At 42.8% G+C, this 23245-nt stretch overlaps 1 protein-coding gene across 10 annotated transcripts in view; it reads left to right on the top strand.

Moving 5' to 3' along the window:
- The window catches only part of LOC124167314 (MAP/microtubule affinity-regulating kinase 3-like), a 227673-nt gene that overhangs the window by 34951 nt on the left and 169477 nt on the right, over positions 1 to 23245 (top strand). For 4 of the 10 annotated variants that reach the window (XM_046545290.1, XM_046545281.1, XM_046545287.1 and 1 more), the window contains exon 1: positions 20536 to 21168. The exons of 3 other annotated variants lie outside the window; for them this stretch is intronic. In XM_046545290.1, the coding sequence (XP_046401246.1) occupies positions 20701 to 21168 (468 nt within the window). In that variant the 5' untranslated portion in view covers positions 20536 to 20700. Of the gene's footprint in view, positions 1 to 20534; positions 21169 to 23245 lie in introns of those variants that run through there. 3 more of the 10 variants (XM_046545283.1, XM_046545282.1, XM_046545280.1) reach the window with 1 other exon arrangement.

Raw genomic sequence — 23245 nt, 5'->3', positions numbered from 1 at the left:
GGGAAACAAAAGGTGGGGAGGGTGAGTGTGTGTCCGTCATTTGAAGGCAGCGCGCGTCAGTTGTCAGTCTGATTTGTTGACAACCTTCCTAATCGGCGCTTTCTGTGAACTCTTTCCGGTGGAAGCGCTGTCCTCTCTCTCGGGTTTCCCACTGGGTCGAGTGCCATGGATACGGCCGAACGTCTAGTGGTTATATTTCGATATTATCGGTGGGCAGCATCGTTATCATCGAAAACTAATATTTATTACTGACTAGTGCACTTAGTGGAAATTAATGGATAGTAACAATTAAAACAGCTGTAGTAATTTTTAACACTCTTGAATTTGCTCAGTGCAAATTTAAAAAAAATGTGGAAAATTACAACAGCTGTCCTAGCGAAACCTCGACCACCAGGTGCCACCTGACTCGGTGTTATACTCGAGGAGAATTCATCCGAGCCGTTTTGTGGGAAGATTGAAATCTTTCATCTACATGCTATGCATCTTACACGTAGGATTAGTTTTTGCCTCTCTGTCTTCAAGTTGTTTCCCTAACCCAGTGAATATCTACCGTAGAGAGAGAGAGAGGGAGAGAGTCGTTGCCTAGATCGTCTGAAATAATTTCACCTCGCCGCTTCGGGGAAAAATTTCCACATTTTCAGGGGATGTTTCTGTTTTCTGGGATTTTTCGGGGTGTCCTTCAGCCGGGAGCTGAAAGAAGTGCCGGGATATACACCATTTCCCACGTATATATTTTATATATATGTGTGAAAGTTCAAATTTTATTCATCATGAGTAAATTCCATAAAGTGACACCTAAAATCATCAACTTAGTTTTGCATCATAAGTTATTAGTTAGTTCTTGCGTCAGGCTGAAGTGGGAAGTCATTTTCCAGGAATTTGAATTCAGATGCTTAAATGCAGCGTAATTCAAGTAGGCTACTTTAAATTACAAATAAATACCCTCAGTTTCTAGTCATTATATGGAAGTAACGTTTCGCCCAAAAAAACAAATTACATTGGATATTGTTCTTCCGACCAGTTTATCCTGTTTTAATAAGATGTAATTTAATGGATTATAAATAAAACTACCCGCCCTCCCTGTAATGTGGCACTTTTTTGCTGTGGTATTTAGAAAAAAAGATTTGTGATAAGTTTGGAACTCCTTTTCCACAAGCGCTTTCCAAATAAGAGTTTCCACAATTGGCAACGGTGGTGTTAGTTCGTATAAAAAACGATTTATACTTTTTTGGGACTTACTAATGATCCGTGGCGTCAGCGACTTTGATATTTTGCCATACTTAATCGACGTTTGATAGTAATGTTAACTCTATTTGACTTTTTGGTAAATATTAATTATATAATTTTATGATTCATAAGTTCCAAAAATATAGCATGGAAGGCATTGTGTCTTACATTGAGATTCTACGTTAATGATTGAATTTTATGTTATTTTATTAATTTCTAAACGGGTTGGCCTTTGAATAGCGTATGAAACTGAATTATGTCTTCGCGAGCAGTATCGTGGTTGATGCTTTGCAGAAGTCCGTGCATGTCGAAAGAAGGATCGCCCTATACACATCAGTCACTCTCAGCGACTCAGTGTCACGTAACCCGGTGAAGTCTAGACGGTGGAAAGTTGGTCTGCTTGTTCACATTCGAAATTGAAAACGAAATTGGATTACTAATTGGTGTGTGGCGGAACCCATTCCATCCAGCGGCAATTAAAGACTGCTCATATGGAATCTGGGTGAGGGACAATCGAGAGTCCAAACGGCCAATGCAGTGCGAGATCTTAGCTGAATAGGTTGACGGCGATTGCGCTATTATTCTAGTGCGCCAAGGAAAGTCGAATTCAACAGACGCAGCACGCAGAATAGAGAGAAATAGGCCACATCCCCCCTCCTTCCCGTCACCTGTTGTCCTCTAATGCTGTGAAACGGGTTCTCAATCATAGGCTGCCTTGAAATTTGCGTTGTTAGCTGGCGAGAATAGACATTTTCATGGAAATTCCGATGTTAGCACATCCATATGTTCCTCATTGAGTGAAGATTGAAAAATTCTTAGCGTGGTGTATTATCTGGAAAGTATTGCACTGGAAAATCACAATTATGTGCTACGTAGGTCCAATTGGCGATTTTGGTCGGTGCATAGGAAAAATGTTTCTTATAAATGTCGTTGTGGCAAATACTGATCTGGAATCTAGAGGATATATAATAGTACAAATGAAGCATGGGCGTGACGCTATACTGATTATATCGAGTTACTCATGCGTGTTAGTTGCAGTGAAGTCACGTGAATGTTCTCATGAGAATATTTCTACGGTCGGCTCTTTATGCGTGAAATTTCATTTTATTAGAAATGTAAGCATTGGATTGCGCTCATTTTAATTTCTTTCTGCATCAATTGATACCATCTGTGAAAGCTAAACTTTTTTTGAGCGTAGGTCACTTAGTTGTGTTGTCCACGCAGCCCTCGCTGTTCAGGCCTTCAGTGCATCATGCACCGAGAGGGGCGCGGCCACTACCTCCTTCCCCTCCCCACCCCTCCCTCTCCCACCCCGAGACGTGGGCTGACCGAAATTCGCTCCTCTAGTTCCCCTCGCTGGGGACAGATGGCGCGCGCTGTGCTCTCACTGAAGACAATGGGCTGGATTTCCGTTGACGTGGCGGCCGTCAATAAAGACGATGAAGGATTGTGTAAGTTTTTTTCTCCCGCTGCTTCTCCCCAGAGGTGAGACTTGCCGTGGTGCTATTTACGAGAGCCATCCCTTGTCTTATATACGCACTTATTTATAATTTCACCTAACCATTTTATTTTTTGCCAAAATACTCTTCTCTCATAGTGGGTGCTGAGACCCAGAAAAATACATTTATTAAAGAGAGCCAGTATAATACAGTGAAAAAAGTTATTTTTTATTTCCAAACCATATATGAATTATGTCTTTGTAGAATTTAATGAAATTGCAAGTAAACGTGAACGTAACTTTTTCAAATTGCTTTTGGGGCTTAGGGTAAATTAAAACTTTAATTTTCCTTGAACACTTTCATTCAAACGGACGGTTTCGATAAATTTTGTATCAACGTCAGGCGATAATGATAATAAAAAATGTATTGAACTCGGTCGTGTAAATAAAAGTGTTACTGAACAATTGTCAGGAAGTTAAAATTTCTGGCTTCTTCAATCTACCACAACTCCGTCGCCCTGGACCTTTTTGTATTATATGTTCCTATCCCTTTCTTTCTTTACCTTTGAATTAATTGTGTGTTTGCGCTTAAGGCGTTGTGCGAATGAATGAAGTAGTGTATCGGCCATATTGACGTAAACTCATCCGAGATGGTCAGCCTGACGTTTCACGACACATCAAATCACCAGGCTCGTGGAACATATTCAGTTCAGCTTTATTGTCAATAAATATCAGCTGCGGTGTTTCTGGACCAGTCCAGGGAATTGGACAGAATCTGGCGTAAAGGACTAGTTTACGAACTCCACTCTTCTCATTTATCTCATCAAAATCATCCCATTCTACCTCGCAGCCCGAAGCATCTTCACGTCCGTTGACCTCTCACGTTACAACCTACGCCCTGACCTATTACATCAGGTATTTCACAAGTATCAATCCTGTCCCCAATCTTATTTAACGTCTACACAAATGATCTTCCAGCTCATACGAACACCGAAACTTACCTCTACTCTGATGACCTAGCCATTATCGCCAAATCCTTCAACTGGTACGGCTGCCCAATGGATTTAGGAACACCTGAACTAATTGTAAGTTGAACAGTGGATGACCACCAGGAAACTCAACCCTAAAACAAGCCAGGTGATGCAGTTTGACGAATCACCAAAGGAAGATCCAGCGCTCTTTATCAACCCCTACTTACTGCCTTACCTCCGGAATTAGACGCAGTGGCACAGCAAAATTCAGAGGAGTTACCCTGGATGAAAAGGTAACTTGGCGCGCCTACCCCTAGGCAGTCATCAAAAAGGCGAAAGATGAAGCTAAAGTGATATTCCCACCCCTGAAAACTCCACACCTACCAATGCCTACTAAGAAAATTTTATAAACCGCCATGATTCAGCCAATACTTACATTCAGTTATCCCGCCTGGGGTCAATAGTGAATATACACAGATTGACATTAATCCAGGAAAAGACATTATGGAGAATCGCGGTCGCCCCCTGGTTCTTCCGCAGCATGAGCATACGCGAAAGCCTCAACATTTAACCACTTACACAATGTGTGAAAGAAATAGCCAAATCATTCAAACGATATCTCTACAGGACGCAAAACACTCTACTACAACCACTTTGGAATCACAATGAAACTCACTCTTCAATCAGTATGGATCTAAAACAGCAATTACGCATCTTGCATAGTGGTTACGAAAAATAGCCAATTGACTTGATAGAGCCATAATATAGAATTTCGCCACTTTACGATTATCAGAAATTGCTGTGCATCGTTAAAATAACTGGAGTCACAGACGCCACCAACATTGCGTTGCGTTTCGAAAACGGCTTTATTTGTTGGTAATTCATTCTTCGCTATAAACATAATGTACTCAAGGCATGAAATTGCTTAGGTTTATTTCTTACTCCGCTCCCGGGTATTGTGTACAATAAATATTTCCATAAATTACTGGAACGCTTGGAGATGGAGATGGCTCAAGAAAAGGATCATTTCGCTTTCTAGTGTTTTGTTTACGATTCTAATGCATACGACTTCGCATTCAGTATGTTGTAAAGGATGTCCTGATTATATCCAGGCTAGCATTAGGATGTGATAAGCAGTGCGCCCATGCTTTGCGGCTTTCTCAATTCCCTTATCATCGAGGTCATGATTTGGCTATTTTGTGAGTGATGTCAGTCAGGGGTAACCGATGGGATTCCCCAATTGTTGGTTCGAATTATATAATAATTTTAACATTTTTCAAAGTGACTTATCATCATTCGAAACTTGGCGAGGAAATATGTTTTCATAAGTTTTCGCTAGAAAAAGTTCCTGCGCTCACATTCCACATGGGTTGTATACAAAGCCATTCCTTTAAGCAATTTTGAAATGGTGCTGTGGAAGTTTTCATTGAAGTGGTATGAAAGGCATCTGCTAGCAAGATTTTTCAGGCAATTCCTCCTCTTCATCTGCGTGTACACAATACCCTTCGAGGCACCTCTAGGGTGTTTGGCAGGGGGTGATCAATCGCCAGCATGCAGCACGTAAGGGTGTCCCCACATCCGTACCACACGAATGTACGTATTTCTTCAGGGGTCCTTATTTCGGTTCATTTCTGGGCTCTCCCCTCCACCCACCAAGTCCATTCATTCCGCCCTTTGCATGTGACATGGCCGCCTTCGCAAACTCCGCCTATTCTTCTGCTTTCTTTGCTGAAATCCGTACAGCACGGAATATTACATGACTGCTCTCTTGGCAGCACGGTGCCCGTCTTTTGTATTGAATGGTATTCAAATAATTTCACGCAAAATTTTCTCGGGAGATAAATTGGGTTCAGAGTGGCAGAGTGACTGGTGTTGAATGGAATTGTGCGTTCCGGTTTTGCAGCGCAGAATGCCATGATGTTTTCCTGTGGAAGCCGCTCGCAGTATTTGATGGTCTGCTATTGCGAGTGGAGACGCCAGCAAGCGGAATGATGTCGTTTGCAGCAATTGACCCGCTTCTCCTCAGTCCGTCCGTCCTTCCCAAATGCTCTCGTTTCGCAACGCACGCGCCTGCGACCTCTCGCTTTCGCCTCTCCACACGAGGCGCCGCGCCTCGACAGTGTTTTGTCCGCTTCGCTCGCGTCTCTTCGCTGAGCGGCCGTTTGTTGTCCCCTACCCCACCCCCTTAAGCCTTCAGCCAATCAGATCATACGATCACTAATAGCGATTTTAATGACACGTTTGGCTTTTAGTGGAATGACAGTTTTAAATACGGAAAGCGTTGGAAGAAGCGATGGATAAAGAGACGGCGGGGTAACAGAAGATGATTTGGAAAATGATGGTTCAACGAAAGTTTTCTTTGTTCCTGTAAAGCTTTCGCTGGAGTCTTGAGGAACGGAAAAATGATGGAAATGTGAATTGGGTTTTAGCCACCATCACATCATCATCATCATCTAATTCGCGTGTCTGCTTCGACGCGCTCTTTGTGTATCAGTCTACCTGTCCCTCTCCTGGGACGGGGACCACCACGTCGTTCACGAGCAAAATGCGCATATGATGTAGTTGTTCTCAGAGAAATAGCTGGCCATTGGGATTGATGACTAGCTACGAAGTTCCGTGAAAGCCACCGCCAGGGTGTGACACGGGGTTACTCCACCATCCAGCATTTATCCTAGCCAGCAGAAACGCGCTTGTTCACTGCTCAAGGGCCAGAGGTCAAATACACGCGGTAAGACCAGAAAATAGGAGAGTGCTAGGGACATGATCATGCTATCATGCAAATGAAACTACTAGTTGGTCATACAAAACTAACAATGAACGAACTAAATGACTCATGTATGAGTTATGTACATCCCAACAAGGGCATACCCAGGATCAAAACGGGGGGGGGGGGGAGCCATGGTTGTTCAAGTTATAGTTAAGATTTAAACATGGAAAAGGTGAATGAAACCAACATTTTAAGGAAACTAACTGCTCTTTATTAGTTTTTTTTTTTAATTATTTGCTTGAAAAAATATTATTTTCCTTGAAGACATTTGCGATTTTTGCTTGTAGGATTTTTGCTTAACTGCCCCCTCCTGCCAATTGCTGGGTGCGCCCATGCATCCCAATACCATCGGGAGTGCGTAAATCCCGCTCCGTGGCGGCTGGGCTTGCATCCTCACCACTTGCATTCGATTCTACTTACGTGCATTTCATACGCATATAATATATTCACCGATAACGAGGCACGATCGCCCTCTCGTGTAGTTGATTAGCGTGGATGAACTAACCCGGATGACATCCCGGGAAACGCAAAAAAACGCAAGCTTTTCTTCGTCTTCCGGGGTCGAGTACAGAGCCAAGTTTATGTCCATATTTATACCTTTCAACTTGGTGCTCAGTGGTGGTTCCTCCATTAAATAACGAAAATTTTAGTTTTTTAAATAATTTTTTATTCGTCTACATTAATCTTGTCTCTTTCAAAATAGTTCCAATTAGATAATGTGCATTCGTACCAGCGCTTCTTCCAATCCTCGAAACACATCTCAAACTCGATACTAGAATAACCTCATTCACCGATTTGCCTTTAATGTCATCTGTACTTGTAAAACTGTGGCCATTTAAGGTTCTCTTTTTATTTTTGGAAATAGGGGAAAGTCAGAAGGAACCTTGTCTGGCTAATGAGGAGGCTGGGAAATGATTACTGCGTTGTTTTTGGCCAAAAATTCATGAACAAGCTATGAAATGTGAGCCGAAAGTAGCCGAACTCATAAAGACGCGTCTAACCTTAACGGCTACCACAGACGAAGTAAGAAATAAATACAGCTGAAAATTATATCATACTTCAGGGTCATGGTCATTTTTTTAATGATCGGATTCTCCAAACTGGAGGGGAATTGAAAGATTTAATCCCCGTAATTTACTGAACACGTGTAGTATGCCCGGCTTGTCTAGGTAATTCCCTGCCCCGCTAATTTGAGTGGCTAAAACAAGTGGATGCATCTTTCCGTCTCCCGTTTCACTCTAGCATCTGTCTGGTTTTATTTTCATGCATTGAATGTGGAGTTTCGCTGAGATAGGCGTGCCCCCATCGCCTTCATTTCCTCTTCCCTGTTGTCGTCCCACATCCCTAATGAGCTCGCATGCACTTTCCCTTTGCGACACACTTTTCGTTTCGTTGCACTTCCCGCGGATTTTCTGTTCATTCGGATCATCCGTGGTCGTCTTGTCCGCGTGTGCCCGTTTCCCACTAGTAATTCGATTGGCAATTGCGTCCTCTCACTCTCTGGCTTCGATTCCCTTGGTCGCCGTTTTATTGTCCCATCGAGATGATGCCGAAGGAGTATGATCTTGATCTTTGATGCATACAAGAGAAGAGGACATTGTTATTCGTTGTGTGCATTCGTATGCAGTCGTCGGTTAAATAAGTAAAAATACACGATCTTGTAAAACATAAAGCAGGCATTGGGTTGTAGAAAAAAAGCTTAGATTTCGGAGCGATGGGGGGGGGACATCGTTTTAGAACCTCATTAAGTTTCTGCGCTCGACACGGACGATTAAATGGGAGAGGTGTGTTGCCGAACGGTTAGGTATGGGAATTCCTCCACCCCCGATCGATAAAAGACTTATAAATAAGGTCTATTTGGGTTTCGGCAGTGAAATTACTCCAACTCGCTCTTATTCTTTTGTTTTGTCCTAACACCCTCGGAACGCGCCTCCCATTGGCTCGTGGGTTGGTGTGTACTAGTAGAAGTATGCTTGGGGAATGGTTCAACACATTTGCGCCTTTGGCCTGTTGTAATAGTAGGCTCCCCCAGCTATCTCTTCGGCGATTTTCCTCAACAATCCGAGCGAAAGTGATATTTTCGAATGAAGGGGACGACTGCAAAGAATGACTTTCACGAGGAACAGGGGCGAGACCTCGATTTCGAGTCCAAATAGTCCAAATATTGTTGTAGCAGTGTTGAGGTGCGGTGGCCTGTCTTAAGGGAGAGGAACGTAGAGTTGGCAGCCAACACTTAGGAACATCGGCTCCATTCTGGTCATATCCAATTTTTTCATATTTATTCGCGCATCTCGTGCTTGCCGAGTGATGCGCGGTGGAACGTCGAATTGCTTAATCCAGCCGGGATTGAGTGATTTGTAATCGTCGTCCTTATTAACTTATTGCACGTAAAACAGTCCATCGGCGATGCCAGTGGGTAAGCGCATCCTGTAGGTGACTGCTCCATTCTATTTTTTTCGGTGAAGTTGGTGGTGGAGAGAGATCTTTTTCGGACCTTCTATCGACGAATCAAATTGCAGTTGGTTCTACGCTCGGATTTTATTCACTGATGATGCGACTGTCTCACTGGTATAACGTCGAGGCCGTGCGTGATAGCGGGTTTGAAGTGTCCATCCTAGCAGCCATCTTTTCATGAAAATAAAAATCCCTCTTTTGGGAATTCTTCTGGTGGGCCGTTCCTTTCCTGTCCCGCCTGTCTACCTCGCCTTCTTGTGGTTCTCCTCGTCTTCTCGTATCTGCTGATAGGATTATAATAATGTGTGAGCACTTCCAGCGGAATGAACGACAGTGAGCTATGACAACTCGTTGTCGTTCATTCATGAGAGCGAATTCGTGGAAGCAGAGTGGAAGGGGGGGCTCTCTTAAAGGAAGGGCCTCTGTTCAGGCCAATGGGTCTTCTACACGGCGTATACCTACTGGACTGAAATCGAATGAATAAGCTTGACAGAACCTCAAAAATGTTTTTTTAAGTATGGAATTCGAAACTATCCACAGTTGTTGTCAATATATTAGTGCATTGTTTGACGCCAAATATTTTTCATAGGTTACTTTTTTTAACAAAATGGATTTCCTCAAAGCTGAACAAACTTCGCAAAATTTCCCCATTGAATTTTTTCGTAGTTCAGTATGTTAAAACTAATGCCACACCTTTAGTAGTAACATAATAGCTATGGAATTTACACGATTATTAAGCAGTTTGTTATTGTTAATTCTCATCAACTTTTTATAACTTCGTTGTTGTATTTGTGGTCGATATAACTGAAAATGGCGGATCCTGTTTTTCGTCGAAATTTTGTATTTATTTAGGGCTATAGAAAGAGGACCTCCGAGTTACCTCGAGATATTTACACCAAGTGGCCAATAAAGCCTTTCGAATGTGATACGTAGGGATAAATAACGACCGCTTGCGTTGCCGAAATTTAGGCAGATTTTTTGAACGCGCGACGCAGCCCGTGGCCACGGGGAATACCGTGTTCGATCAATGTTAGGAGGTGAGTCTGGTAAAGCATTTGCATTGCGTTAAAGTATTATATATGTCAGTCCCATATTTGTTTTCTGTTTCTGATAATCTGATTTCTTCACTGTGCTGTGATAATTATCGTCGATACTATATAAAATGTCGGACCCTGATTTTTGTCGAATTTTTGTGTTTATAAAGGATTACAAACAAATAATCTCCGAGTTAACTCGAGATATTTACATCAACAGTACATGAAACCTTATATAGTGTCCATCTGAAGAAATCATCAGCGACTCTTTGCAACAAGCAGAATAAAATCATGTTTATACCGTGCCGCGCAGTCCGCGGCTGGTCCATTGGCGTACTGAATCCCGTGACGCGGCGTACATTACTAATCGCTTTGAATGTGTCGTGTGTTTTCACGGATATCTTTGGTCCGTACGTCCAACAGATATCTAGGTATTGATTGTTAATCCTTTGGAGAAATGGAAATACTGCGAAAAAAGTATAACTATGTGTATCGTATTAAGGAAACGTCTGTCCCCGAGCAAAGGCAACTCTTTTCGCGGAGTGGTACTGGGCCTACTGCATGCGCCTCGCGTGGTGCGTTGTTATTTACACTCTTGTGAGCGATTCCCGCCAGCGATTCAAGGTTATCCCCGGACGAGATAATGATCCAGGACTGTGATGACGACACCAACTCATGAAGAAGGGCGGCAGCCTTCGCGTGCTTTTTAATTTTGAATTGGCTAGAATATATATCCGAATGATGGAGTTTATTTTTCGTTTTTCCTAATTGCCCTCGCGCATACCGCGAATTCTTTTGACGAAGTATTATTTCGGACTTATGTGAAGAACCCAAATACTCATTCTCAGAAAAGTTCGTAAAATTCTAAGTTCTATCACGAGCAACAAAAGTGGAATGGTTGCTGTGGGTGCCGTTGTGTGTGAGTGCGGTGGAAATAATTCGTTGATAGGCTGTGCGTGCGTACCCCTTCCCCCTCTTCCCCCCCCCCCCGCCCTTACCACCTCTACTCCCCCCCCCCCCCCCCGCATTCTTCTGCGCTCACCTCACCTCGAGGGGGCAGCGCCACTCCCCATTACGCCACTCCTCCGACTCTCCTCCCCACCCGTCCCCACCATTCCTTGTAGAGGGGGGGGAGATGGAGGCGGGCATTCATTCCCCACTTGGTATGCATGTATGGTAACTTGCGACGTGAGAGCAGTCGCAGATATGTGGCAGGGGTTCTCTCTCACCAAGCATCCCGCTACTACGGTATTTGCACCGAAATGCACTCTTATGCGTGCATTTTAATATCAACAAGTATTGCTCATGTGGATGAGCAGGCTCCGCTCCTTCCCCCTCCAGTTCCCGGCGTTGTAGGTCCACGGGGTGCACGTAACAGGGTGGGTGTTTCGGTATAAATGCCTACGCAGAGAACAGCCTCATTGCCGAACATGCCTGCATGTACGAGAATCGGACGTGCCCTTCCACCTTGCCAATCAATGCCCTCGACGCACAGACAGCAGTGTACATTCAAAGCTAGCGTCACATTTAAGAGAAAACTAAAACGTTAGTTTTCGCAGCTACATTCATTAAATTGGAAAATAGTCGAGAAAAAGACAGGATGAATGTTATCCTTACGCCGCACAGTGGGCGGAAATCGGAAAAAGCCGGACAAAATTACAAAATGGCTTTTTTTGAGTTATAAACTTGAAACTTCGCAGGTATACTAAAAAGTGATTGAAATTTATTGATATGTACTTCATTTGACATAGATTCTACCCGTTACTGAGATACAGAGGCTCAAACGTGAGCAAATTTCCATAAAAACGCCCGTCTTCAATTTTCTCTGAAAATCTTCCAAAGTAAGTGAATGGTGAAGTTATGGGTGGATTCTTGCCGAATAAAAAACCACATAATCTGTTAGCATGGTGTTTTTTCTTTAATTTTCCGTAATCTTAAAGAATACAGCCCATAAATTCTTACCGTGCAGTAACAAAATGGCGGATACTGTTTTTCGACGAAGTTTTACATTTAGGTAGAGTTTCAAATAGGTTTTCGGCAAGGTCGCGCAGAGTAACTTATATGAGAGCATTGTTTGAAGATTTCTTGAGGTCTTAATGCAGTTTTCTTTGAAATAAGTTTGCGTCGCCGGAAATTACATTGATTTTTCGATCGCGCGGCAGGGTTCTTCTCCGCGCGACGGGAGTTGGATTAGCCGCGCCGCGGTAAGGTTATTGAAGCTGTATGGGTTTTAACGCTCAACATTCACCGTTTTTATGTTTTACTTCAAGACACCGATTCTCAAATGGTCTATGGTGAAGACAGTGGAGGTTTTTCATGCGATGTACTTGCACGTTTCATCGAAGTTCATTTCGTTATCTTTGGATACGATCGAAGACCATGCTTCTATTAAAAGCGTTCAAACCTCGACAAAGTGAGTTGTTTTCCTGGGACTCATACAAAAAGACCTACCAGAAAGATACCAGCTGAAACCCTTATACCTTCTTCAATCACCGATCCCTGACCCTCAGGATTCTAATTTCGAAAACGGTCGTTTTATGACACTCTGGAGCGGAGCCCTTGGCCGTCTTAACGGAGGTATTTTCATGGGAACTTCTAGATTTTTTAAAATGTGCATCATACCCTCAGTTCTACTTTGACATACAGATTACCATGTCTTTACACGTTTACCATACGTTCCTCCCCGTGTACGCATTAGGGCATTGGATTACCATAGGTTCGACAAATTTATTATTTCTAAATTTTACATAGGCTCCATCCGCCATTCCATAGAAAATGCCACCTCATATTATTACATGACTTGATATCTACAAAATAATATTGGAATTGGTAAAAAAAATCATTCACTCGGTAAAAAATATTTGCTCCATTATTTATCGCGGAGGTTGAATTCAAGACAAGGCCCTGATGCTCTGAAATTTCTCAATGACTTCCTGACAAAACGCATCCTAGGGCCATACCTTAAGAAATGGGTAGAGAGTTCTCGAAATAATGAATGATTTTTGTGTCGATGCAAAAGTTGGCTCGCTGACTCTATAACATTTCCAGTTTTTGTTATCCATCACTTTCCCGATACTTCAACGACAGCCGGTTGAGTATTGTATTTTTGTAAAAATCTATTCCTCTCAAATTGATTGACTAAATAAAATTCCCCCTGTAGCTTCATGCTACAAAATTCATATTATATTTGCCAGGCATTCCGGGGCGGCCAAAAAAATGTCGCACCTAATGTGTTAGATCAAGAAGAAGAAGAAAATTCAAACTTTAAAAACTACTGCTACTACTGCTGAGCTTGCTCTCGCGGCATCTGTGAGTTTGAGAGAGAGGGGAGACACTGCAGCAGCTCACCTAATTGCAGAAATAACAACTACGACCCCTACTCGGGCTAAGAGAGTTCTTTCAAAGTGGAGGACGAGTGAAAAGGTCCACCCTGAGATGACAGTGGAAGAGGCACTGTCATTGATGATTGCCTCTGATTTGACCAAGCGTCAACATCGGTCTTTTCGTAGGACAGCTCTGAGCCAAGGACACGAATTGTATCCCAGTTATGATAGAATAGCGATAGCAAAAAAAGGCAGCTTATAACGAAGGAATTAAAATAACTGAGACCATGTGCGAAGTAAACCTTCAAGCACCACTGAACCACACCATATTGGGAACAATAGCCTGCTTAGCCACCACTTCCACCTCTCAAGAATTAAAATGTGTGGTGAACTACAGATTAATCTCTAAGTACGGTTTTGATGGAAGTTCGGGCCACTCTCAATATAAGCAAATGTGGCAACAAGTGGATGCTTCAGATAAATTCCTAGTCATGAGTTCCCTTGTATTTCTTAGTTTGATTAAAAAGCTGCAGGTAACAAAGGCGCTACAGGTAACGACTGAAGTTTCCACTTTCTCTTGGTTAATTACATTTATCTCTAAACTTTTGATAAAGAATTTAAATTGCATCGGAGGCACTTCTCACATATAGGCTCTACAATTTTAGATGACACTATCTGGGAAAATCCACTGCCGACGTCGACACGATTTTGTCATCCCATCCGCTTTAGGGGAAAAAAGAGACAAAAGAAGTTACAAAATCAGAAAGACATTACCTACATCGAAAGGTAGGTGGATGGCCTTAATGATTTCAACTCTGGATTTTACACGCTCAAGTTCTGTTTACTACTGACCATGATCAACGGAAAAGTAATGCTTACATTTCTTACCTTATTTTTCTAATTTTTTCTTAATCTTAAAACCCTATAATTTATTATCCTACAGGGAAGTATAGTAATTTCGAAATTAAGAAAAACGATAGTTTTTAGTTTGCAACACACTGAAGGACAGCTGAATCATGGGGTTCTAAATCTGCGGTGCAATAGCGTCGGGTATGAATAACTTAGGAGATGTAAAGTATCATTCACCTGATATCGATAAATATTCTGTTGGTTTGTGTACGCTGCACTGCCACATATGATTTTCTGAATGCATATTGGATATGTCGTATCGATTGGAATTTAAACAGTGGCATTTGATAATTTAAATTTTAATTTATTTTAGTTAGGAAAGGAATGCTAAGAAAATTTTCAGCTAAATTTGATAATATAAATTAAAATAACTATTTTGAAAAAGATGTTCGGGGATTTATTCAAAAACGTACTTACAGACAAGTGGAAGTTTGAAATTTCTACGCTCCACAAGCAAATTAAAATCACTTTCACAAATTCTGCGCACTCAAGAGAACTTAACTTTCCTTCACCACAGTCAAAGTAGAACTGAGGGTATGATACACGTTTTAAAAAATCTAGAAGTTCCCGTGGAATTGTCTACCTAAACTACCCTGTCTTCATCGTATCTGCTTCAACAACTTTCTAGTGCTTACTGTAGGTGCAGAACATGAGATTGTCACGCGATCCATAATTTTCGTCCATAAAATTTTGATTATTTACTTGCCATAGTAATCTATGTTCATGATTAGTAATGTTAAGTCACTGAACACTGCATTATTAGCCATCTTCTTGAACATTATTCTCTTCATCTCAAGAGTAAAACATTAGATTTAATGACGCTTTTTGCAGTTCGTTATTTGTTCAATTTGCCGACTTGGGTGGCGGCGGGGTAAAATGCTCGCCTGTCAAAGAAGTGTCGGGTTCGACTCCCGCATGGGTAAGTTTCCTTTATCAAGCGCAACGTTGTCGCAGAATAATTTATTCACGCCATTTATGTCAATATTGATCCGTCGGTACGTATGAATAAAGTATGAATTTTGTAACGTAAAGCTGAATGTGGAATAGTATTTATTCAATAAATTTGATATAAATAGATTTTTACAAAATACCAACTCCCATAGAAGTATTGAGAAAGTAATGCAAAGCATATTCCGGAAATGTTATGGGTTCAGCGAGCCAATTTTTGAAGCGACACAAAAATCGTTCATTTTTCCGTTCCCATGGAAATAAGACGGCCGTTAAGACGGCCAAGGGCTCCGCTCCAGAGTGTCATAAAACGACCGTTTTCGAAATTAGAATCCTGAGGGTCAGGGATCGGTGATTGAAGAAGGTATAAGGGTTTCAGCTGGTATCTTTCTGGTAGGTCTTTTTGTATGAGTCCCAGGAAAACAACTCACTTTGTCGAGGTTTGAACGCTTTTAATAGAAGCATGGTCTTCGATCGTATCCAAAGATAACGAAATGAACTTCGATGAAACGTGCAAGTACATCGCATGAAAAACCTCCACTGTCTTCACCATAGACCATTTGAGAATCGGTGTCTTGAAGTAAAACATAAAAACGGTGAATGTTGAGCGTTAAAACCCATACAGCTTCAATAACCTTACCGCGGCGCGGCTAATCCAACTCCCGTCGCGCGGAGAAGAACCCTGCCGCGCGATCGAAAAATCAATGTAATTTCCGGCGACGCAAACTTATTTCAAAGAAAACTGCATTAAGACCTCAAGAAATCTTCAAACAATGCTCTCATATAAGTTACTCTGCGCGACCTTGCCGAAAACCTATTTGAAACTCTACCTAAATGTAAAACTTCGTCGAAAAACAGTATCCGCCATTTTGTTACTGCACGGTAAGAATTTATGGGCTGTATTCTTTAAGATTACGGAAAATTAAAGAAAAAACACCATGCTAACAGATTATGTGGTTTTTTATTCGGCAAGAATCCACCCATAACTTCACCATTCACTTACTTTGGAAGATTTTCAGAGAAAATTGAAGACGGGCGTTTTTATGGAAATTTGCTCACGTTTGAGCCTCTGTATCTCAGTAACGGGTAGAATCTATGTCAAATGAAGTACATATCAATAAATTTCAATCACTTTTTAGTATACCTGCGAAGTTTCAAGTTTATAACTCAAAAAAAGCCATTTTGTAATTTTGTCCGGCTTTTTCCGATTTCCGCCCACTGTGCGCCGCCGCAAACAGTTGGCAGTCCTTGCTGCCATCCCACTCGATGGCCTCCGCTCACACATTGGCCTCAGAGAAGAAGTGATTATTGCGGCGAGCTGTAGGTATGTGATGTGGCACGGAGCGAACACGCACCAGTTACGAAACACTCATTCAGGCATTAATCAGAAACGCGCTCGCTTGTCTGACGCAGGCCAAGCACACGTACATACTGAGAACCCTGCGGCGAGCCACCTTTGTCAGTATTTGTCAGGTAGCGACCAATCACCAGCATGCAACAGCATCCCCACAGGATCATAAAAATATTACGCATATAACAAACCTCCGTGAACATTCACGTAAAGCCTAAACATGCCAACGGTTATTAATTCATACAGTAAATCCATTTTAGGTTAGAAGAATGGAAAATATTTAAATGGTCGTACTGGCGAATGACGCCATTAATTTTATTAAAAAATACAACTTAGCTAACCTGGATAGTTCGAAGAAAGAATTAGATTTTAAATTTCTATGATTTGCAGATATATCCTTTATTTTCTTCTCGTGATCCCCTTTGTCATAGTAACACGTTAAACGAAGGATTTATTTTTCGCGGCATCTGATAAATAAAAAATCTTCTCCGAATAAACTAACAATAAGTAGGTTTTGCCCATACTTGGCTTTACGCTTCTGTAAAAAATCCCATCCTAACTCGCCTAACATATTGGACACGCTGCACTTTTTTTGTAGCAACTCATCATGAATCTTGTCGCCCTGAGCTATACTCTATTGATTTCAACTATCAGTCCTACTTCATAAGTGTCCCACTCAATATGCATGTTTTAGGCAAGTGCATTTGGTAGAGTGTAAGCCACCATCTACATTTTTTGCGTCTGATTGGCTCAAAATATTTTCATCTTGGTTAGTTAGTTGCTCACCGACCGGCATTTCCCAACGGCGGACGGCTGTGCATGTCCAACGACGTCAGTGGTCGGTGGTTGTCCCGATTAGAGGAGTACGCCTCATCCCCGTGCGTGTGACGTCATTGGCGGAAGTCCGCGAGTAGGATGACATCATGGCTATCGGGGGACGTCACTCAGCAGCCCTTTCAACCCAGCCTTTCTGTCGTGAGAGTGCCAAATATTTCAAAAAAATAAATAAATTCGAGATGAGGGACTCAGCTATGCGAACACTTGCTTTCAAATGCAGACATATTGCTTAAATACCTAATGGAGTTTGAATTAAAGACATCAAGGATTATGACACCCATGACAACTTGAGGAAACTGTTTTGCAAAAGAAGTTGCGGGAGCGCGAGCTGGCATATATTCGTCCTTTGGTCTCTGCCTATTTAGCGGGCCACAGACGCTGCTTTATACCACACATATATCCCTATATATCTGTGGTCTAAAGCATTTTGGTCTTATGCCAGGGAAGTTCAAGTTAAAGATGTAGCGTATGTTCGCTCAGAAACGATAATGGAGATAAGTTGACAAACAGTTCCGATAAAGCTAATTTATTAAATTCCTACTTGAAGAGCGCGTTCAACGATCCTTTTGAAAAACTCATCCCAGACAGTTGACAATCTCTGCAAAAGAAAGATGTCGTCTATTGACATTACATCTACATAATACCGCGCAAGCCGCCTAGATAAATTCTATCAAACTGGTTTGGTAATTGTTACTGAAATGGCCACAGCAGTTCGATAAAAACTATCAAAATCGAGCGGGTTATAAAACCGACTTAGCGTGCACATGTGAAAGATTTTCAACCCAGAAAACACTATTCTCATTGAAAATCATAAAATTAGGAGTTTAACGTAAGTTTCTGCAAAAGAAATAAAAAGGTGGAAATATAATACGCCTGCATAAAGCATTGAACGTGGGACCCCCGCGTGGTAGCAACGGACTCGAACAATTAGTCTACATCGGTTGCCATAATAATTCCTCATTCAAACTATATACTATTTTTGTAAATAATTAACCTTTGTTTTGTAATGTGAGTAAGGTGTAACTACAGTTTCCCTTTGTACGCTGAAGAGGAATACTTGATGCACACAGTTGCATTACGTAGTTACTCCATATGCATATCTAGTGTAGATGCGCGAGAAAACTTTAATTGCAGGCTTTCACGTCGATATAGAGATGACTTCAACGTGCTGGGTGATATCCTTAGCATGGATTGAGTCTATTATGACTATTTTTATCACATATTGTTAAACATGATCGCGAATGATTATACCTCAGGAATACGTCTAATTAAAGTTTTAATGTGTCGAAATACACAAACATCTCCTTACAGCTTTACTATCAATGATAATATGCTATTCAATAATTGTCTTTGATGCACCAGCTTTCGGATAACATTGCAATTTAAAGCAGGAACAAACAGAAAAATGAACGTAAACAAAATTAAACCGTTATCGCCATCACAAATAATGAAAACAAAATCATTTCTACCAACCTATCATTTATGTAAGGCCTGTTTAAGAATATTTCAACTGCAAATGTGTATTGTTATAAACAAAAGAGGAACGACTGACCGTTCGATAGATGACGAAACACAGTAAATTCTATCAAACCAAATTTGCATAACAATGTAGAGTTTGATAATTTTTACCAAACAAGCAATCGCCTTCGTAAAATTAATCATTACTTCGATGGAAGTTACCAAACTCAGAATCGTTTTGAATTAATTCAGTTATTTGTACCCAACTCTTTCGTACAGTTGACCAAATTATGAAATATCAAAATGATTGGTGAAATATATCTAGAGCGTTTGGTTAAATAAATCAAGTGCTTGATAATTTATATCAAAGTTTAAGTATATTTAACAAAAATACTCCCTATCATACCAGTTCGATAGTTTTAATCAAATCTTTTTTTTTCGTGCGGTTATCGCTTTTCGCCCACGATATTTTAGTCTCCGAAGAGGACAACATTCCAGTAGACGCGATTTTTTGTATTTCAAAAAAGCATTTGATCAAGTATCCCAAGGAAAATTAGTAATGAAACTGAAATCTTACGGCCTAGATGAAGTAGTAATTTCCTGGATAAGAGAACTTTTGATTGGCCGCGTAAATAGAGTAGTATTAGACGGTGCAGTCTCCAACGAGGCTAGAGTCACTTCTGGCGTCCCTCAGGGTATTGTCACAGGCCCACTCCTATTCCTTCTGCAGATAAACGACATTGATGAAATAGTTCACAGTAAGCTACCCTCATTTGCATACGACGCTGTACTTCACAGGGAAATCCGTTCCAGGTGAGATTGTGACTTCCTAGGTGGGAAAATATGATATAACGGCTCGTTTTCGTTGGTGTTCACCGAAGAAACAGAGATTGTGTCATTAGTTGGGACTCCCACCCCAAAATTTAGCGTTTAAATCTTTAAATATAGTTTAATAATTGTAAGTTAGACAAAATATCGACGCAATCTACGAGAAAAACGACGTTTTTGTTCTTTAAAATTCCGGAATGTTTTTCTGAATTTATTATTATCTAAGCTATCATGTGGGTTACTGTGCTTCCAAAGTTTTTATATTTGATGTCTTAATTCCGACGTGGTTCCAATGGCAAGATGGACTCCGTGCGCTCATATCATTCAAGCAAAGTAAAACATGCTTGAAATTTCATTCGAATGCAGGAAATTTTCTTTTTACACGGTGAATAATGGTCATTCACAAGATCATTCGGATGAAAATTCACCGTGTAAAACGGCCTAAAACTTGCGAGGACGGAATGACTGCCGAGGAAGTTATCTTTGTGTATCCATGTGTCTCCATATCAATGAAATTGTGGGAGCCACCTCAAGGGTGTTTCGTAAGGGATGATTAATTGCCACAATGTACTGCGCCAAATGTCCGCTTCAAACTAATCGAAAGAGTACAACTGTCGCTCGGAATTCAGGTGGTGTTTGAGCTCCCATCGCACATGCGTCGCTCCGTGGGAAGCGAAAGATGGAGTATTGTATGTAGTCATGAGTTATAAATGAAATTATGTTAATGCATTCAAGGGTTGTAACAAGTGAGCGGTTCTCCACGAAGGTGTGTAACGCAAAAAATACTCGGAAAGAGGTAGATGCGAGAAGAAAGTCTGCAGCCTAGAAGGAAGAGCATGCAATGAGTGAGGTAAGGGAGGGGAGCACATTCCACCGCAGCAGCAGCTGGCCTCCCCCCCTCCGCACGAATTCCTTCCTTCCCTCCCTCCGTCCCTCTGCAGACGGACAGGGGAAGGGGCGGCAGGCGAGCGAGCGAGCGGCGGGCCAACGGAGCTCTGTCAGTGCAAACGGAGGCGCGCCCAGCGAACGAACGCTCCCGGCGCCCCTCCCGCTTCTGGTGCTCAGTGAAAGTGTGTCAGTGTCTCGAGTGAAAGCGGTGTGTGCGACATGGTGTGTTGTTGTTGTGTGGTGTGATCATCGTGTGGCGTGGATGACATGTACGTGGTGCCGTGCCCTGGGTACGTGGCCGCCACAGCAGGGCCGATGACTCGGGGCGAGATGCCGCTCGCCGCCACGCTCAAGAGCCAGATGCTGCGGCTGCTGCGCCGTAGCACCAAGAGCGGGGGCGGCGGGAGCGTGGGGGATCGATCCCGGGACGCCTCGCCCCGCAGGAGCTTCATGCGGCGCCGGCGGACCGCGGACGGCCTCTCGTCGTCGCAGCAGAGGGCGTCGGAGGCGGCGGACGTGAATGTGTTGGGGGCGAAGGTCTCCTCCGCCCCGAAGAGACACTCGATGGTGGTGGAGGCCCCCAAGAAGAAGGAGGAAGGAGCGTCGGAGAGGAGGGTGGCGGAGGCAGCGCACCGGCCGCGCGCCGCCACGGTGGCCGCATCCTCGAGGAAGCACCACCACGCAGGTACCAGCCAGAAGAACCCAGCCACCACCAAGAGGGCAGCCAACACCAAGGTACACACGCTTAGTCTCCTTCTGGGAATTACTGCTTGTCGAAGTGATAGGCGGGGGATGCATTCGTGACCACGCTGCGTGTTGGGTATTTTTGGCCCTTACACATTAAAATAAACTCTAGTGTGGCAGGGGTTGGCTGTTGCTGAACGTACGAAGCTTTGGGCTATGTGCATCCGACTGCTTTGGGAATACCAAGGACTACTTTTTGAGCTACGAGGACTCTTTCTATACATTGTACCCCCACGAAACTCGATATAGGTGGCTTATTCGGTAATAGTTGAGTAGAAAATTCACTTAATTACCATTCCTAGCCGGAGCGTTTTCTGCAGACATGTGGGGATGATGGTAGGGTGCTGGGATGGTCAGCAGGATTTGATAATTAATGAGGAAGTGTGTGGGTGTGGCCCATTTCGACGACGTTGATTGTCTCGTCTCGTGAGTCCCTCCCCTCTGCTCCTAGTGTGCTTGTCAGCGTCAAACGTTGCACTTCGGAGAAAACCTGTCACTCTACTGGCGTCCTGCTAACTTCTGTGAAGGCGCTTTTTGTTTTCGAGGCAGTGGTTTTGAAGGGAATGCATTTCAGACTGTGACTCATCAAATGACTCATCTGTGGCTCATCCAGGGTTGCCTGTAGTTAATGGGAAGCCCCGGTATTATTTCTCTTTGTTTGATTGTAATGCCGCTTCATAGTACCAACTGGGTGTGTGTTACTGAGGCCGGGAAATCGATGCGTTGGCCGAACAACCAAATTTTTGTGTATCAAATGCCTTAAACCTGAAAGGGTCTTCACTTTCGTGGAAGTAGTTACTGCTTTTTTGTCCACTGTTTTTTCCATGTTTCAACTGCCAATTCATTTCTGCTCCTGTTAAGGAGGTGAGCTCAACCGATTCCCGGAAACTGTGCTGTGCGTTCGCCTTTCGCTCCACCCCTCGTACCACTCTCCGTTGAAGCCATCGCCGCTTGCGAAACCCCGCTCTCACATTGACTCTCGCTCCCATAAACAGAAAAGCGTTTGGAAGGCTCCACGACCACCTCAAATCCACCTGTTTATATCTTATATCTCGCGACTCGTGTCGAATTTGTTTCCTCACAATACAAATCACATCTAGTTAGAATTCACAGTTTATGTTGACTCGAGAGACATTTTTTGTGCCTATCCGACTGATTATTAGCGTCAATTCGAAGTGACTTGGAAGTGACCTATGCTTCGCCCGCGCGGTCTTCCGAACGTCGAGATCCTGCTTTCGAGGTCTCATCCTCCGATTGCTGATGTCCTCCTCTTCGGCTCCCGCTCTACTCGCCACATTTGCGGACTTTTGCATGCGCCGACACTCGGACGACGTGTTGTTCCGTTTTTTTCAAATGTGCAAGAGCAAACATTCCTATCCTCTCGCACGCCCTAGACTCCATGGTATGACGTCATATTCATATGCTTTTGGGTGTGTGTCGTATGTTTTGCAATGGGTCCATGTGTTTGTATGCTGTCTTTCCGCACCACGTGACCTTGAAAAACGCGCCTCCTCTTTGCGTTGGTATTGTATATGGGGGATTGTTTGCGTTTAGAGGAAGCGTCTCACTTCCTTGTTATTTCATTCCCTCGTGCATACTCTTAATGGGATGCTCGTGCGAGAGTAAATGCTGCATGCTAGTGATATATTACCCCCCTGCCAAACACCCTAGAGGTGGATCGCAGGGTATAATGTAGAAGTAGTTGAATTGTTTGCCTCAGTTTAATCTGATTCCTTTTCCCAACCACGGCTTCCTAGGGCTGTCGCCGCCGTTACAGCCGTAGATCTGTGGAAACTACGTAATCCAGGCTACGTAATTAATAGAGTTGTCTATTCTGGAGTGAGTGTGGGGATGGATGGATTTTTTCGGAATTCATTGACGTTGGTGTGCGTCCCCGTTATTTGGTGCACGCCGTGCCACGGTATTGACAAATGCAAGCCTCTCTCGGATTGTGCCAAAAACCACACAAAAAATCATTCGTCTTGACCGAAGTTCGAACTCGGATCCCCCGATTTCTGGTCGCGTGCTTTAGCCAGTTAAGCTACCGAGGCGTCATCCTCCTGTGTGG

The sequence above is a fragment of the Ischnura elegans genome, chromosome 10 (genome assembly GCF_921293095.1).
Source record: "Ischnura elegans chromosome 10, ioIscEleg1.1, whole genome shotgun sequence".
NCBI classification, from domain to species: domain Eukaryota; kingdom Metazoa; phylum Arthropoda; class Insecta; order Odonata; family Coenagrionidae; genus Ischnura; species Ischnura elegans.
Note: the sequence above shows the minus strand (reverse complement) of the source record. Positions and strands in the feature narration are given on the sequence as shown.